Source organism: Mustela nivalis (genome assembly GCF_964662115.1).
Source record: "Mustela nivalis genome assembly, chromosome: 2".
Lineage (NCBI taxonomy): Eukaryota > Metazoa > Chordata > Mammalia > Carnivora > Mustelidae > Mustela > Mustela nivalis.
In genome coordinates, this window is record NC_139021.1 from 132,339,754 (window position 1) to 132,357,884 (window position 18,131).

Here is an 18,131-nt window from a genome sequence, read left to right on the forward strand (position 1 = left end):
CTTGGCACTGGCTGGTGGCAGGGATACCAGGAACAGGTTTTGTTCCTGGTGTTGCCCTCACTAGTCAGAAGGTCCAAGAGGGAAGGGTCTGAAGCCTATTGGGGTCAGCATGTTAATTCAATCTATTTGAATCTGTATTTCTCGTCACCCTAATTTTCTGACTCCCCATACATCTATGGCCAGTGCTTTTCAGCGAGGGTACCAAGACCATTCAGTGGGCAAAGAATAATCTCTTCAACTAAAACAGTGCTGGGACAACAGGATTATCCACATGTAAAAGAATGAAGATGAATCCCTACCTCACCCCATATACACAAAGGAGCTCCAAATAGATCAAATACCCAAGTACAAGAGCTAAAAACCTAGAACTCTTAGAGAAAACAGAGGGCTCAATCCCATGACCTCGGATCATAGTTGTGATACCCAAAGCATGAGCAACAGAAGAAAAATAGGTTAATTGGTCTTCGTGGAAACTGAGAACTTTTGTGCATCAGAAGACATGAGGACAGCCGTGAGAAGACAAGCCAGACAGGATGGGAGAAACCATTGGCCATCCTATGTCCGATAAGAGTCTACCTTATAGACCATCTTCTGGAGTCAGGTAGCGTGTGGCTGCCCTGGTGAGGAGGACCAGCTGACAGACACGGTTTCTGCCCTCATTAGAACTTAGGTCTGTGGGAAGCAGGTGTGTAGCCCAAGTCTGCTGCACGGCTGCTGGTGTGAATGGCCTCCCAGGCCAGGCTGGGTGCTGAGCCCACATCCTTCCCTGCTCCCCCCCCCCCCACCCCATGCTGGCCTTGCCTCTCTGCTCTCTAGTCCTGTGCCACCTCCTCTGTCTCTCCTCAGGTGCTACCCCCCACCAAGGGGGGTCCCCGCAGCAGCCTGGCCTACAAGTACGTCATCCATGAGGACCTGCTGCCTCTTATCGGGAGCAACAACGTGCTTCTGGAGGAGACAGACACCTACGAGTGGGCACTCAAGAGCTGGGCCCCTTGCACCAAGTCCTGTGGAGGAGGTACTGGCCCGTCCGGCCGTCTGGTGGCCTCGTCAGGGCAGCCTAGGACTTTTCAGGGGAGGAGCAGGAGTGTCTGGGGGCCAGCATTGTCTCCACTTGATCTGTCCCTAGCTTGTGCCTCACTGTCTCCTCAAAGATGTCTTGGGTGTGACAACCTGTTTGGGCAGGGCCGCGGGGACGGGGCTGGGATGCTGGATTGGTGGTGAGGCTGGGCCTGCGCCCTGCGAGGGCTCCCCAGCTTGGCGGAGGGGCAGTCCTCCAGCCAGGTCCCCTCCTCCCTCACCCAGGGACATGGGAGATGGACGGATCAAGGCTTCTTCAGAAAGCGACTGGGGCGGGAGGGGTGCAAAGGCACAGAGGGAGGGTAGGCTTCGCCCTCCAGGCTCTCCAGATTTTGGCATCCCCGAGGCCCCGGCAGAGCTGTGGGGGCCTGGTGGGACCGGGCCCAAGTCAGCCTGCCCTCCCCACAGGGATCCAGTTTACCAAATATGGCTGCCGGCGCCGGCGTGACCACCACATGGTCCAGCGGCACCTGTGCGACCACAGGAAGAGGCCCAAGCCCATCCGCCGGCGCTGCAACCAGCACCCGTGTGCCCAGCCCACGTGAGTGTCCCAGAGGAGTGACTGCATTTCCAAGGGTGTTGCTGACCCTTCCTTGGCCAGGAGGGGGAGCTGCCAGGCCCACTTCCTCTGGGCCCAGAGTGTAGAGGCACACCGCCCTTTGTCTCGGGCTCCCCCCGGGGCAGAGCAACCCGCTTGGCAGACTCTGCCCTCCTTGCCCACCTGTCCCCTGTGGGGCTTCTGGGTTAACTTCCACTCCCGGAAGAAGGATGGTGCTCCCTTTGTTCTGCCCCTTCCAGCGTTCTTTAACAGATGGGGAAACCAAGGCCCACTTTGGAAATATCGCTTTCCCTCAATGAGGGGTCTGTGAGATGAGGTGGATTTCAGCACTTATGGGCTCCGGGCCATAGGCCGTAGCCGCAACCGTGTTCTAGCCCCCACTGGGGTTCCCTGATCTGAGGACACGGGTTCATTTGAGCACAAGGTCATATTCTTGGGGCTATTTGGAGGGGGATTTGTGGAGAGGAAGAGCTATGACTTGTCAGGGATTCAATGTCTGGCCTTGAGCCTGTCACAGAGGTAGCCCCAGCACCTCCTTGGCCCCCAGGCAGAGAGCCGAGGCCTTTCTCCAGCCTCCTCAGGAGTCCTTGGGGGTCTGAGCAGTCTGACTTGGCTTTGCTGACTCACAGCAGCTCTGCTCCCTCAGGCTGAGGGAGCCTCGGGGCTGGGGGAGGGGGAGCTGGTGACTGGCACGGAGCCCACAGTGGCCTCCCTGTGCCAGGCCTGGGCTGGGATACTCTGCTCCCCAACCATCTGCACATCCCTTTCATGCCTTATGCAGACCGTTTTTCCGCCAATGTCCATGGCCACAGATCACGTGGTGCTCACTCCACTGTGGTCATGGGCGGGTCACCCCACCTGGCTTCTCATCTATAAACCGCCAAGTGAAGTTTGGGGCCTTTTTGTTTTTTGTCTTTTAAAGGAAGGGGTTGGCTGAAAGAGCCCTCATTCACTAAAAGATGTCTCAGGAAACACGGAAGTAGGAGTTGGGGGCTGCCTCCCACCCCACTAACCCAACCCTTTTCTGGTCTTTGTCTAACTCAGCCAGCAGCGTTGTCTACTTCTCGTGTTCTTGGGGGCTGCTCTGGGCTGGAAGACATTGGAGACCAGCAGCTTAGCCGATCAGCACCAAAATTCCGCAGGTGCTGATGGTGATAATAATAGTACCTGCATTTATTATGCGCCTGCTGTGTGCACACACTCTGCCAAGTGCTCTAAGTATACAAGTCCTTTTAATTGTCCCAGGAGGCTCAGGGGAAAGGCTTCAATTCTACAAGCTGCCACTCTGTTTTGCGTCCCGCCGTAGCTCAGCACCTAGGACAGTACCTGCCCAGGCGAGACACTCTGCTAGTTACCAGGTGTTGAAGGTTACCAGGTGTTGAAGGAATCCTGATGTGAAGATGAGGCAGCTGAGTTCAGAGGCATTAATAGCTTGCCTGCAAACATGCAAAGTGCCAGATTTCAAGATGAATTATACCCATTTTTCAGATGAGGAAACAGAGGAGAGAGTAAGTGACCTCCATAAGGGCACACAGCCTGGCAGCTGCAGACCCAGGCAGGTGGTTGTCTTGGCTCCCAAGCCTTCTGAAACTCAAACCCACTCTCCAGCTCCTGCCTGCAGTGATTCAAGGGGTGGGCGTGACCCTGCGAGGAAGTGTCCCCCTAGCCCCTCCTCTCCTCCATCTTTTGCCTTGTCTTTCTCCAGGTGGGTGACGGAGGAGTGGGGTGCCTGCAGCCGGAGCTGTGGGAAGCTGGGGGTGCAGACCCGAGGTGTGCAGTGCCTGTTGCCCCTCTCCAACGGTACCCACAAGGCCATGCCAGCCAAGGCCTGCCCTGGGGACCGGCCCGAGGCCCGGCGGCCCTGCTTCCGCGTGCCCTGTCCAGCCCAGTGGCGCATGGGAGCCTGGTCCCAGGTGAGTTGTTCCCAGAGGGCGGGAGGGGCTGGACCAGTGGGTACCTTCTCTGGGGAGTCCTAGAAAAGGTGGCTCTGGGTGAGGCATTGCTAAAAGGTGTGACGCTCCCTGCAGGCAGAGAGTCTTTGACTGCATTTCTTTCCCCTATCTGATCTGATCCCATCTGATCTTTCTCAAAACAAAGTCCAACAGCTCCCACGTCTGCTGGGCCAGGTTTCTAGGCTAGGCCTTTCTATTCATTCACTCTCCGCTTTCACCTAGATTTGGGTCAGAATTAGGAGGCAAGAGCTAATATCCTCGTGATACAGGTGAGCAAACGGAAGCACTTTCTTGCACTCAAGAAATATTTACTGAGTGCCAACGACATGCCAGGCATACTATACTAGGAATGTCTGGAATCCATCGTTGACTAGATGTGATTCTTGGCCTTGTGTAGCATCTAGTCCAATAAGAGAGAAGGAAGAGATAAGTAATCCAATAACAAAAGCATTAACAGGTTGCAGCTGGAGCTGTGCAGAAGCGAATGGGGGTGATGTATCTGGGAGGGCTTCCTTGTGGAAGTGACATTTGAGCTGAGACCCGATGGATGAGCCCCAGAAGGACCATGTGGCAGGAACAACCTTGCCATGTTCCAGAAACCAAAAGGACAGTGGGACTGGAGCTGAATGGAAGGGATGGGGCCTACAGGATGATGGAGAGGCAGGCAGGGGTCAGTGCTATGGGGTCTTTGTGAGGAGTTAGAATGTATCCTAAGGCAGTGAGAAACTCTTGAGGGGTTTTCATGTGGGCATTCCAAGCTCTGGTTCCAAGTATAAAAGATCACCTAGCAGCTCTGAAGAAAGTTCGATGTTGGAAGGACAGGGTAGGAAAGGAGAGACCCTAAGAAGGAGTATTCAGTCCAAGTTCTCTTGGCTAAGCCCTCAAAGTGGCCATGGGGAAATTTTCTGCCTTGAGTTTTCTCTTAAAAGTTCATCTGATGCAAACCTTGAACGTGTTATGCTAAGGGAACCAGCCAGACATGAAGTGACAAATGCTGTGTGATTCCACTTACCCACATTCATAGAGAAGCGGAGTAGGAGGGTGGGTGCCCGGGGCTAGGGGAGGGGGCGGGGGAGTTTGTGTTTAGAGGGGACAGGGTCTCAGTTTAGGAGGAAGGAGAAAGTTCTGGGCGTGGTGGTAGAGATGGTCATACTACAATGAGAATGCCCTTGTCGCCACTGAACTGGACACTTACTAAGGGTTAAAATAGTAAATGGGATGGTATCTATGTTTTGCCGTAATTTTTAAGACCTCATTTGTTCATGAGGATAAGCACAACAGTGCTTATTGTAATCGCGGAATTTCAGGCAATACTCTAACTGCCCATCTGCAGGGGATTGGACCCCCAAATCAGGGTCTGATCATACAGTAAAATAGCCCAGACAGAGAAAAATAAATAAGCTTGAACTGTACTTACGCGAGATAGGTAAACCTCAGAACAGGCGTGAGAGGAAAGCGCAGGAGTACGGAGAACGATCACTTCCAATGGAACGGAGTGCATCTAAAGTTTAAGAAGGCGCCACACAGTATTTGAAAATGTGCCCGAATGCTGATTTATGAAAGCTGCTGTTGGTATTTCAACAGGCTCTCAGGACCGACTTTCTAATACTTTAACGTATGCTGGAAACATTACATAATAAAGGGTATTTTTAAATAATCCCAAATCCCTGCACGACTTATGCAGATTTTAGTTTCTTCTCCCTAACCTACAGCTTTATTTGTTTTAACAAATAAACAGACAGCTGTTCTACAGAAGACCCTTTTGAGAAAACTGACAGCAGGGGGACCGGCGGGTTGGGGAGGGGGCAGGGAGAGTGGAAGTTCATTGCCCTGGTAAGATTGACCCCTCAAGGGCTACTGTCATTCTGCATCCTGGGGGGTGGGAATGCGATATGTCATCCCACAGTCTGTGTGGCCCTCTGTGCTTGTGTTTCCCTCGGCCCCAGCAGGAGAAGTACGCGTCTGTAAGGTCTTCCCCATCCCACTAGGAGAGGCAGGGAGCAGTGCTGACCAAGCCATGTGACCCGGTCATCCCGGGTGGCCTTGCTCTTTGGGACCCACCGCCACCAGCCTCCATCTCTCAGAGGAGATGAGGCCCGGGAACTGAGGTGCACAGTGGCCCTTGGAGACTGTGCTCTTGTGCCTTGCCCTCTCTGGGAAGAAGACACTTTCGAGCCTGCCTCTGCTGGCTGAGTTTTGGTACACGGGGTCACAGAGCCTTTGAATGTCAGAGCTAGAGGGGTCTGGGGCGCCCGTGTCACCCAGCTCACTCAGCCAAGCAAGTGTCGCAACCCGGGTCTCTCCATCCTGTTACTAAGATACCATCGAGCGAGTGGACCTGCCCCAGGTCCCTCAGGCTGGTGGATTGCAACAAGGGGGTTGGCCAGAATGATACCCAAAGTATTTCAGGCCCCGGGAGCACAGACTAAACATGGTGGGACCAGGCAGAAGGGCTGGAATGGGGTCCCCGAGGTCCCCTGCTGAGCTGCTTAGGTGACACAAAGGGTCCGGGAGCTCCGAGTGGAAGAGTACTGACGTGAGCGTTCTGTCCTGGGGAAGTTCTTCACTGTCGTCTTCCCATGTCCCTTGGGCCACATAAAAACTCAGTGCCTTTGCACCTTTCTGTCCTGGGCATTGGCTGGACTCTGGAGCTCACCACCCCCTCCCTCTTGTCTCTCCACCTGTCCCCCTGCCCCCGGCTGCTGGGGCCTGGCCTGCCTTCCCGGCCCAGTGCTCTGCCACCTGTGGAGAGGGCATCCAGCAGCGGCAGGTGGTGTGTCGGACCAACGCCAACAGTCTCGGGCAGTGTGAGGGGGACAAGCCGGACACCGTTCAGGTCTGCAGCCTGCCTGCCTGTGCAGGTGAGCTGGATAGGATGGGGGGGGGCAGGCCAGGCTCCCCCAGCCGAGGCCTGAAACCCAGCCTGGCTGGCATCCAGGCCCCCTCGAAATCCCAAACCCTAGAGCTGCTTCTCCCCGCTCCCAGGAAACCTCCAGAACTCTACAGTGAGCACTGACATCCAGGAACCTGTGACCCCAGAAGAAGAGTGGGTGCCACAGTCTGGGCCCCTATATCCCATTAACAAGATATCATCAAGTAAGTGTATCTCGGGACTTCACTTCCTCCCCAGACCTTCCTGTGGTTGTAATGTCCCGAGCACGGACTGTGGGTGGGGGGTGGACAGCCCCAGCTTCCAGTCCACGTGACCTTAGCCTCCTGGAGCCTCTGATTCCTCAGCTGTGAGCTGCGGGTCTTGCCCATGCTGGTCCACAGACCCTTACCTGCACTGCCAAAATGTTGAGAGCTGCAAAGTGTTTCCCTAAATTTGGTGCAAACTCACCAGGCTAGAATCTGGCCTGATGCAAGAGATCACTATTCTTTTGCTATAGAAACATTGATGTAGTTACAAGGGGATGTCCCACTCCCCACTCGGGATTGTTCTGTAACATGAAGAATACTTCTCAAACTTCAGAAGTTCTGAATTATGAATCCAACTGGTTTCAAGATTTTGGATAAGCAGTTATAGATCTGAGCTGTCTTCATAGGGCTGTTGAGAGAATTAAGTGAGGCAGTCATGCACTCCTGCCTAGCTGTCAGCTAACATCAGAAATAGTAATAATAGTGCTTTCTCTCTGCCTCATGATCAGGAGCTCATTAGTCCACCATCCCATCTTTCCATCCATCCATCCATCCACCCACATATCTGCCCATCTACCCATCCATCCATCATCCATCCATCATCCATCGACCCATCGATCCATCCACCAATCCACCAATTAATATTGACTGGACACCTGCCAAGAACCAGGGCCTATGTTCTAAGCTTCCTTCCTAGAATTTTTTCCTTCACTTTTAGTTCCTCACCTTCTCAAGGACTGATAAGGGTCTGATAAGACAAGTAGCAGAAAAATAGACCTTAATTTCTAGTGGAGGACCAGTTGATGGTGTGACCCTATGCAAATCCCTAAACCTCTTTGAACTCAATGGTCTCATTTGTAAAAAAAAAAAAAAAAAAAAAAAAAAAAAAAGGAAAGAAAGAAAGTGGGGGACTCACTAGATGTGCTCAGAGTATCTTCTAGCTCCCTCTTTACTGCTGTTCCGCACCCCCTTCCAGGCTGCTCAAGCTGGGGGGGGGGGTGCGCAGTACAGATTGGGCTCCGGATTCTGGTCCTGGAATTCTGGCGCCATCTAGAGGCCACTGGCTTTCCATTTTTCCCCCCCAATCTATCATGTTCCCCCAAACCAGCCCCCAGCCTCTTCTCCATCCCACCCCTGCACCCTCCCCTTTATGCCCTGGGGCAAAAATTAGTAGAAAGCAGAGTTCCTGCCTTCACATGGTCTGGAGAGACCTACCTGGAATTATCACAGAAACACAAAAACATTTTTAGATGCTATTTGAACTGAAGCAAATGAAACTAGTGTAGAGGGCAGCCCTGTGTGTCAGGAACTTCATAAATGGTATTTGTCTTCATGAAGTTATTATTCACCGGCAGAGTCTAGCATTATTCCATTTTATAGGAGAAAAAACAGGGTTGGGGAGTTTAAATGCCTTGCTCAAGGGCTCATGCTTTTTAAGCAGCAGAGCCTCAGTTGGATCCCAGATCTGCTTCATTCTGGATTTATTGGTGGAGGTCTTCAGATGCCTGTTGACAGTAGCAGGATGTTTCATCTGCGTGTCCCACATGTGGGTTTGCCGGGCATCTGCCTGGCCCTGGCCTGAGGGGACCAATTCCTTTGGGTTGATAGAGAGGGGCAGAGGGTTCCCACTTCTTCGAGAGCAGAGTTCCCAAGCTTGGCTGCAGGTCACAGCCCCGCCAGTGCCCAGGCCACACTGACCATCTGGTCTCCCTGGGCATGGCTCTTTGTCAAGCCCCCTCCCCCACTGCGGGGGTTCCACTTCTCAACCAAGTCTAAGGACAGGTGATGTAGGGTTGTGATGCTCAGCTTTCTCCTTGCCTTGGAATCACCTCAAAGGTTTTGTTGAAATCTGGAGCTGGGCTCCATCCCCCGAATTTCTGATTCGGTCCGGCTGGATGGGGCCTGAGAATCAGCATTTCCAGCAAGCTTCCAGGTGATATTGATGGTTCGTGTGTGGGGACCCTCCTTGGAGAACTGCTGCTCTAGGGAGTTTTAATTCCTCTTCCATAGAATAAAGGCTCTTACTCTGGCCAGTGTCTCCCTCAGGCAGCACTGTGGCACGCTCCGGGAAAGAGCTTTAGAGTGGGTCCAGCGAGGGCAGGAGATGGAGGGCCTGCTGTTGCTGGGTGGAGTCGGGGGTGGAGGCCTCCTCCCGGCATCAGTCCTTGTGCTGTATGTGCAGCAGAGCCGTGCACGGGGGACCGGTCCATCTTCTGCCGGATGGAAGTTCTCGATCGCTACTGCTCCATCCCTGGCTACCACCGGCTCTGCTGTGAGTCCTGTACCAAAAGGGCCCTGGGCCCCGACGCCAGCCTGGACCCACGCCTGACCTCACCACCACCCTTCTCCACCCCCGGGAGCCCTCTGCCAGGATCCGAGGCCCCTCCAGATGCTGTGGAGCCCACCGTGGGGCCGACAGGAGCAGATGACCATCAGCATGGCCAGCCCACACAGCTCCCAAGGCCTCTGGGCACCAGCTCCCCAGTGACCCAGCACCACTCTCCTCCCCAGAATCTGAGCCCTCGGGTGTCCTGGGGCCCTTCCCCCAGCGCCCCCCGGGGACTGCCTTGGGGCTGGACCAGGGCACCTGTACCCATCTCCGAGGATAAAGGACAGCTCAGGGAAGCCCCGAAGCCCCCAGGCACCGGCCTCCCAACCACGTCCCTGGTCACATGAACCTCCCCTTGCCTCTCCCACCGGTCAAGTTTACAGTGTGTGCTGCCTCAGAGAGGGCCGGGCTCGGAGGACACACAGCGGGACAGGGCAAACACAGACTGCCTTTTAAATTATTTGCCTTCTTGTTGTTCTAGTTTAGGGCTATGGCACTTCACCCCATGATGTGGGTGTGCGAGGACGAAAAAGATCAGGGAAAGCCCCTAACTGGAGACCTGGGGGCGACACAGCCAAATTTCTCAGGGGCTCCTGTCTGTCTCCTGGCGGGACTGAGGGTCGTCTGGCCCCTCTTCCTCACGGCCACACTTTGGGCCCCAGGCTGGATCCTCCAGCTGCCTGCCTTTGCCAGCACGTGTGGGGACCACACCTAGTCTGTCTGGGCCCCCTGCCCAGAGAGGCAAAGTGGGGCAGGGAAGGTGAGGAGGAGAGTTCTCAGGGCAGTCCATGGGGAAAGGGGCGCGGGTGCGTGTGGTCAGGAGGCTCTGGCTGTGGGGCTTGGGGGAGGGTCGGTGGGGAGGCAGGTTCATCTCAGGCCCGGCTCTTCTTAGCAAGAGCTCCACATAGCTCCTCCTGCCAAGGCTAGGAGCAGAGTCCAGCTCACCTCTGCCAGCTGGAAGGCAGAGTTGGCCACTCTGCCCTTGCCGAGGAGGGCATTTCCTGTTCCTTCTGGTGCTTCCCAACTTCACTCAGCCCAGCCCAGAGAAGGAGGCTCTCAACTCTCTGAAATGTGTGTCCCCCCTCATCCAGGGCCAGCTGGTGCTAGTCTGCTCGCTGAAGCAGGAGTGTCAACCTTGGCCGTCACGCTGGGGCATGAAGGGAGGCAGACCTGGAAGGTCACTTTGTGGGACACAGAAACAGGAGTTCTCAGGTCGTGCCCCATTAAGCCTTGGTCTCCGCCAAAGACCGCTCCTCCTGGAGTCGGGGGTCTTCTCCCGCATGGCTCGAGCTGGGCCAGAGATTAGTGGTGCTAGGGCAAGGGGGTGTGGTCATGTCCCCAGGCTGGGGACCAGAGTCCCCCTCCAACAGGCCCAGTGACCCCCGGCAGGATATCAATGCTCCATGCTGGAGTGGAGAGTGGAGCAGGGCTGTGGGACCTCAGCTGCCCTCCATGTTACCTCCAAAGACAGGTAACTTCTCTAGACCTCTCAGGAAGCCTCCTGGGTTCCCAGGAATTCTCCCAAGGGTCCTTACTCTCAGTCATGCAAGGGTCTCCAGGACTCTGCAATGGGTGCTAGAGGCACTTACCAGGCTTCCTTCCTAGGGGCGGGGGTAGGGGGACTGTTCTGAGCAGGCTGGAGAACTAGGAGCAGTGGGTCCCTGTCTGCAACCCCTGGAGAATAACAGCCCTGGAGGGGGCCCCCTTGTGCCCTCTCCCCCCGCTGCTGCCCCTCCCTGGGATGCTGGGACGCACACTGAGTCATTCCTGTGAGCCCCAGCCTGCCCACGTTAGGACACACGTTCTTGTGCCTCTGAGATCCAGATATCTACATTTTTATGTATTTATTAACACTGTCCTTGGCGTTTTGTTTTGGACCCCAAAGTGTCGTGTTGTGTTTTTCTTGTTCTCTCTGTTCTAGAGGAAAAGGTCTGTGAAGCAACTTTCTTAAGTGCTCTGCTGGACAAGCTAAGTATAGGGAGGGGATGGAGTGGGGGCGGGCAGGGCCATAGACCCTTAGTCCCCTGCCTTGGCCTTACTCATTCTGGGGTACCTCTGAGTACCAGCTCGGCGTGGAGACGCAAGGACAGCGCCACGGGCTGGGGATTCTTCCATTCAGTAGTTCTGTGGCTTAGGAAGGTCACCATCCAGAATCTGATCCAAAGGATAGACATGCCTGGGAGGTGGTTTCGGGGTGTGCTTAGGGAAGAATGTTCTAATTAGCGGAGCTGTTCAGACATGCAAAGGGTGGCTTCTGTAGACAGTGGGTGGGGGGCTGAGGACTCTCCCCAGAAAAGTCCAGGCAGAATGAGAGTGCCAGACAGGAGGAAGAAGGAACGTGACCCGCCTGGGTGAGCAGGGAGAGCTGATGGAGCTTGTAGAGCTCAAAGCCGTCCCTCCGTGCCTCATACCTTGCTGCGTCACACATCGCTAATCCACCACCACACTTTTTTTTTTTTTTTTTTTTTTTTAAGAGCGAGAAAGCTGTGGGGAGGGGCAGAGGGAGAGAGAGAATCTTAAGCCAGCTCCACAGCCAGTGTGGAACCCAAAGCAGGGCTCGATCTTATGACCCTGAGATCATGACCTGAGCTGAAATCAAGAGTTGGACGCTTAACCGACAGAGCCACCCAGGCGCCGTACACCCTGTCCGCCCGACCATGGTCTTTTAATGAATATACCCCAGGCCCTTCCCTGCCAGTTGTGGGGCTCGTGATTGGGCACAGAGACTCCCTCCAGGCCTCACCTGCCTGCGTGTGGACAGTCTAGCCTGCAAGTCCGAAATCCCTTTATATCAAACAGCCTCCCCCTGGGAACCACCTATTCTAAACATACTGCTGGAGCCTAGGGGTGCACACACAGTGACCTGTCACTCCTTAGGGGGCCTAGGGAGATGCCAGCTCAGGCCCTACAGTTGCTCTCATGACTGTTCAGACAGGGAATTCTATGGGCCAAGGCACCCAGAGTGACATTCGGAAGAGCGGGATCCCTGGCCTGGATGGGCCTGTGTCTTTGGCTTGGGGGGCAGAGGAGAGCCCCCCTAAGAACCCCAGCACCCCAGCTCTCATAGTGGGCAGGTATCACACCTGGGCATGTGTGCAGAGATGCCCCACTTGTGTGCCATGGCAGACACTGCCAGGCAGTGGCTGCACTGAGCCTGGGCTGCTGTAGGAATCCTTCCTAAAGTTGCCATCATCAGGACAAGGATCAGTGCCATTGGGCTGAATGGGTAATTTGAACACCGTTGGGAACCCGTATTCAGCCATCTCAGGCAGAAGTGCCATATCTCAAAGCAGGTCTGCAGAGCTCCAGTCTGGGCAGAGGGAACCAGACGCCAGCCCCGAGGAAACTCCACTGGTCTTTAGGCTCCCCACAGAGCCTAGTGCAGGGTGAGATCGCTCTAGAGAGCATTTGGGCCCAAAGATTCTGGGGGACACGATTCCTCTGCTCATCTGAAAAATGGCAGTGCCCTGCCTACCAGTGAAAACAGTGGAAACGACCTGACCAGGAAATGCAAGGGACGATGGGGAGGTTGTCTCCCAGGGATGGCATTGACCCTGGCGAGTTCCTACAATGGAACTTAGGGGACCCGCTCCTCCTTGGGGATCAGATGAGCTGTTGGCTGTGCCATAGGAGTGGGCCAGAGTCAGAGTCCGGGTTCCTGAAAAGCGTCAGACGTCCACCTGAGGAGTCTTACCCCTTCTCCAGTCTCCCTATAGCCCTTCTGCCCATGAAAGTGTTGGCCAGGGCCTGGGGAGCCCAAGCCACGCTTTTTTTTTTTTCTTTTTAAGATTTTATTTATTTTAGAGGGGGGAAGAGCATAGGGAGAGGGAAAGAGAAACTCTAACAGACTCCATGCTGAGCGCCTGGCCAACAGGAGGCTAGATCTCAAGACCCTGAGATCATGACCTGAGCCAGAACCAAGAGTTGGATGCTTAACCGACTGAGCCCCCCAGGCGCCCCGTCAAAGTGGTACTTTCTTAGCTTCTCAGAGGGTTGAGCTTGCATGGCAAGCAGATGAACTAAATTCCAGAGTGACAACCCCCTATCAGCCGAGAGGGTGTAGAGAAGAAGTGGTCAACAGAGGGGCAAGTAAGAAAATACAAGTGAAATTTAACAGATCTGTAAATGTTAGTGTGACAATTTAGAATCACTGGGCGCCCTATGCACAAGGCAGCGGTTGGGGAGTGTAGCTCTATATGTCCTCATCAGCTCTTGTCCATAGGCCTCTGCTGGATGTATGGGAGAAAGATCTAGGGCTCCAGCCTCAGGGCTCCAGCCAAGTTGGAGAATGCAAATGGAGGAGGCAGTCAATACACATCAGAATGCCTCTCCACAGAAAACCATAAGAATATCTAACAATAGATTGTTTATGAATCACAAGACTCAGTGTTGGTAAGATGTCAATTACTGGTGATGGACAATTACAGTCCCATAGTGATCTACAAATTTAATGGTAATTCAAAAATTTCAGCAGACTGTTTTTTGTTTGTTTTAGAATTGGAAAAAGTCATTAAGTTTTTATGGAAATAAAGAGTGTCTAGAATAGAATAGCCAAAACAATTCTGAAAAAAGCACTTGGTGGTTGAACTTACACTAACTGATTTCACAACCGTGAAATCACAACCACACAACCATGGTGCTGAGATAATTCAATTAGGATAGGTGAGTCTTTTCGATAAATGATCCAAGAAATTGGAGACTCCAGATGAACAAAAATAAACCTCAACCCTCGTATCCTATAAAGAGATTGACTCAGTCCAAATGGGTAATCCACTTAAAGGTATGAACCGAAACAGTAACACTTCCAGAAGGAAACATAAAAAATACCTTTGTGACTTTGGGTGAGACAGAGATAACAAGGAAGGTACTCGCCACAGAAGAAAGAAGGGACACATTGGACAGGTCAAAACTAAGAGCTTCGATTCCTCAAAAAGCAGTGGCAAGAAAGACAAAACACCAGAAAGTCTTTCTACATGTATATCTGGAATTGGACCCACAGCCGAAATACATAATGAACTCTCCCACAATCCGATAAAAAATAGGCAAAGGGCTCGGCCATTTTGCCAGAGATGTACAATGACTAGTTAAGCCCATGAAGAGGGCGCTCCCCATCATGAGTCATTAGTGAAATAAAAGTTCAAACCACAGAGGGATACTGTCTCATACCTACGGGAAGCGTTAAAATGGAAAAGAAGGATCATATCCAGGGTTGGGACATCATTAGGCAAATGGAACTCTTTACTTGGGGGTGGGGACACAAAATGGTACAACCACTTCAGAAAATAGTTTGACAGATTTTTATGAGGTTAAACACACACTTATCCTCAACCTAGCAATGCCTCCCCTGTGTTGTATCCACACGAGGGAAAGGGAAACATCTGCCCACAAAAGGACCTGTGTGCAAATGTTCACGGCAACTTTATTTGACGTCTGCTCCACCTGGAAACAACCCAGATGTACCACGTCTACCAAACAGTGAATGGAGAGATGAATTGTGCCATATCTGTACAACAGAGTTGTACTCTGCAATAAAAAGGCATAAGCCACTCATATATACATGCATACGTTGACCTGGCTGGATCGTGCTTCGTGAAAAAAAGCCAGGCCTCAACGATTACACACTGGGCAGTTCCATTCATAGGATATTCCGATAAACTGTCAGGACAGAAAGCAGATCCCTCGTAGCCAGGCTGGGGGAGGGAGAGAGGGTTGGCTGGGAACTTCCTGGAGTGAGGGAGATGCTCTCACTCTTGATGGTGTTGGTGCCGCACATGACTGTCACACACTTTAAAAATGGACTTTCTTGTGTGCAAATCAAATCGCAGTTAGAAAAAAAAAATTGAAATCGAGGCACGTGGGTGGCTCAGTCCGTTAAGCATCCGACTCTTGGTTTTGGAGTTTTGGAGTCTGCTGGAGATTCCTTCTTCTCCCTCCTTCCTCCTCTGTGCCTCCCTCTGCTTGCACACACTCTCTCTTTCTTTCTCACTCTCTCGAAATAAATACATAAAATCTTTAAAAAACGTTTAAGTCACATAACCAAGGCAACGGGAGACACTCTGTCCGCCCCGGATCGCTGAGATCACGCTGCCCTGTGTTCCTGGTGGAAAACGTCTCCCCGTCCCCTCAGGGAACACGGATTCGTTTGATTCCCAGCCTCCTATCTGCGACCTGGATGGATTGGGAAAAGTCATTTTGCCTCTCTGAGACTTAGACCCTCTCCTCTGTAAAATGGGCACAATTCTTACCTATTGGATGGGTGATCATTATGGAAGGTGCTGAGTGCTGCGTCTGGCACAGAATTATTCCATTATAAGTAATAATTATTCCTTATCATTTTTAACACATTTGACTCAGCCTACCAAGGCTGCCAGCAGCCAGCTGGGAAGTTCTTTTTGTATTTCCTTTTTTTTTTTTTTTCCCCTCTCTGCCTCTTGACCCCGCAAAGACAGCAACAAGGACCCCAGGACTCCCTGCTTCTGTGGCCCTGGCTGGCATGGTGCAGGACTAACTTGTAAGGACAGCCCGAGATGCTCAGACTGAGCCTTTGACTCCCAGGAGAAGGGCCTGTTCCTGCTGCCACGGACAGGGTGACCGCCCAGGGCTGGCCATGCCTCATCTTCCGCAGAGGGACAGAGGCAGGAGTCACTGACTCCCGAAGCTCCGAGTCCCAGGACGAGTGTGAAGAGGCGGGAGGTGGCCACTCTGCCCTTGGCTCGGGGGCCCCCATGCAGCCCGCCCCACCACGCTCATCGCCCTTCCGGCCTCCGCTCCCTCATTTGCGAAACGGGGGTGTGGAGCGGTTCACAGGACTGATTTGGAGCAAAGGAAACCGCGTCTATGACTATGCTCAGTGGGTGAGGGGTTATTACTGTTCCTAAAAATGTGACGATGAAGAATAAAGCCAAAGAATGATGCCAAGACAAAGCGGGGGAGACTGGCTTGGGGCTCATTCAGTTCTGCCTCATGCGGGCCTGGCCAAAAGCCATTCGGCAGCTTCCATCCCCTTTGGGGAGAAGAGGCCCTGCTGGCCTTCCTTAGGCTGCTTTCCTCCCGCCGTGACTTCCGAGCACTCGGTGCGCTCGTGAGGTGATCTCCGGTCGCTGAAGAAGCCTGTCTGTCCCCCGGGCCACGCACTCCTTCAGGGTGGCTCTTGTCTCGTGAATGCAATATTTACAGGGTAGATAAACAGCAATGCCCAGAGATGGCGGGTTCTCTGCCTCCTTTCAAGGCCCCACAGGGCTCTCGCCCCCTCCCTAGGCCCTCCCTGGGGGCCAGGCCCTGGAAACCCAGAGGCAGCTGGAAGCCAGGGGAGGCGGGCCGCCCACTGGGTCTTGGAGCTGGTTTCAGTCCAGGAGAGAGTGTCTTCCTTGGAGGAGCCTGTCGCTGGCTGGATCTGTAAGAGGGCACTTGACGCCTTCTGTTCATACAAGATTAGCTGCAGGATAATGTGCGGACAGGTCCGATCTCCTTGTACAAGTAGGGAAACTGAGGCCCAAAGAAAACAAAAGATTCTTCCCAACCCAAATCTTGTGGTGGCAAGGTCCAGGCGGGAATTCAGGGCTCCATCTCCAGTTCATAGATGTTTCTGTGACTCTGGGAACTCCGTGTCACAGGGCTTGTGGGAGGGAGGGCCTCAGGCTGCATGGTGTGCCCCAGTGCTGGGGGTGGAGCTGACGGCCTTGTAGACAGGACCAGTGGAGCACCTTGTGGCCTTGTAGACACACGGTGGAGCACTGCCAGGATGATGTTGGGGACCTGTGAAGGAGAGCGAGGGAGAAGGTGGTCCAGCCTGCAGGAGGGGCCACATCCTGCCCCTGTGGGCAGAGAGAAGCCAGGCTTCAGGAACTGGCCTCCTAAGCTCTCTAAGGGAGGCCCCACTTCCCCAAGACCTCTGCCTCCCTCCCAGTCTTGGTCCACCAGCCTCTCACGAGGTCTACTGATTTCCTCGGCAGTGTCAGCCTCCAGCATGCTCTCCCTCCAACACACACCTGATTATCTCATCAGAAATGATTCTGATTTGGCCCGTCCTTCCTTCCTGCCCCTGGTCTGTCCCGGGCTGCTGCCAGGAGGAGCCTGGGAGAGCTGGCCAGCTTCTGCCCACCCCATTCTCACTCCCTGCAGTGCCATCCCTTCAGGGAGCCGTGCTAGTGGCAGGTAGAGTGAGGTTGTTGGAGCCACCGCAGGGGCCAGATCCCAGCCCACGACCTAGTTGCTGGAGCCCCTTCTCTGAGCCTCAGTCTCCCCCTTATAGAGCTGAGAGGGGCTCTGAATGAGCTCGGGCTTTGCAGGACTGGGAACAGTTAGCATTTCCCAGGCTTCTTCCTCTGTGAAGCCTTCAAGGCCCCTCCTGAGCACCCAGGAGGCCAGCCCGCCCTGTGTGCATTTCTCTCTCTCCCCCAGAGTCTGTACTTATCTTTCTGAGCCCAGCACGAGCCCAACATTAGAAGAGGGCAACAAGTTCTGCTAGATGTGTTTCTTCCCATCCCAGCGTTTCCTGGGAAAGAAGATAGAGGGTATTGTGGGCCAAAGTGAGGGCAGAAAGGCTACTCTTGCTCAAAGCCTGGTCTCCTTGTTAACTCTTCCAGCTCCCATCACAGCTGCCTCAGCTGTCCCTTCTGTGTGCTCCTACAGCACCGAGGGCATCCGTCTTGGGTGTGATGCATCGGTCTCCAGCACTAACCCGAGAAGCCCCGAGAACCAGGCTGGCAGCTCCGAGCCCAGCACTCAGCAAGCACATAGTAAACGCTTGTGGAATGGCGAGCGGATGTGTGAAGCACAGAGTGGGCCACTCTGGGAGTATTTCCATCATACCCTGGTGTGGACCAAAGCGTCCTGGGGTTCCCCCTCTTCCCTGAAGGATGTCTCCCCCTCCCGCAGTGGCAGACCCTGGTGTCTGGTGCACGGCGCTGGCCGATGCTGGCCATGTCCAAGGCCGTGGGTGACCATGTCCAGTTTGCTGTCAACTCAGCATCCCTGTGAAAGGCAGCCACAGAGAACAGGAAATATGTTTTGGGGCAACCCCAAAGGGGGACCTCTCTCATTTTGGGCCTCCTGCTCGCTCACATGGAATGATTAT

General features: G+C 53.9%; 1 protein-coding gene across 6 annotated transcripts in view; it reads left to right on the top strand.

Moving 5' to 3' along the window:
- ADAMTS14 (ADAM metallopeptidase with thrombospondin type 1 motif 14) overlaps positions 1-10,939 on the top strand; it is a 72,694-nt gene extending 61,755 nt beyond the window's left edge. For 5 of the 6 annotated variants that reach the window (XM_082715337.1, XM_082715338.1, XM_082715340.1 and 2 more), the window contains 6 exons: positions 847-1,015; positions 1,486-1,618; positions 3,342-3,549; positions 6,320-6,449; positions 6,574-6,684; positions 8,909-10,939. In XM_082715337.1, the coding sequence (XP_082571463.1) occupies positions 847-1,015; positions 1,486-1,618; positions 3,342-3,549; positions 6,320-6,449; positions 6,574-6,684; positions 8,909-9,402 (1,245 nt within the window). In that variant the 3' untranslated portion in view covers positions 9,403-10,939. The remainder of the gene's footprint in view (positions 1-846; positions 1,016-1,485; positions 1,619-3,341; positions 3,550-6,319; positions 6,450-6,573; positions 6,685-8,908) is intronic. The other variant, XM_082715339.1, reaches the window with a different exon arrangement.
- Positions 10,940-18,131: the final 7,192 nt, after the last annotated feature.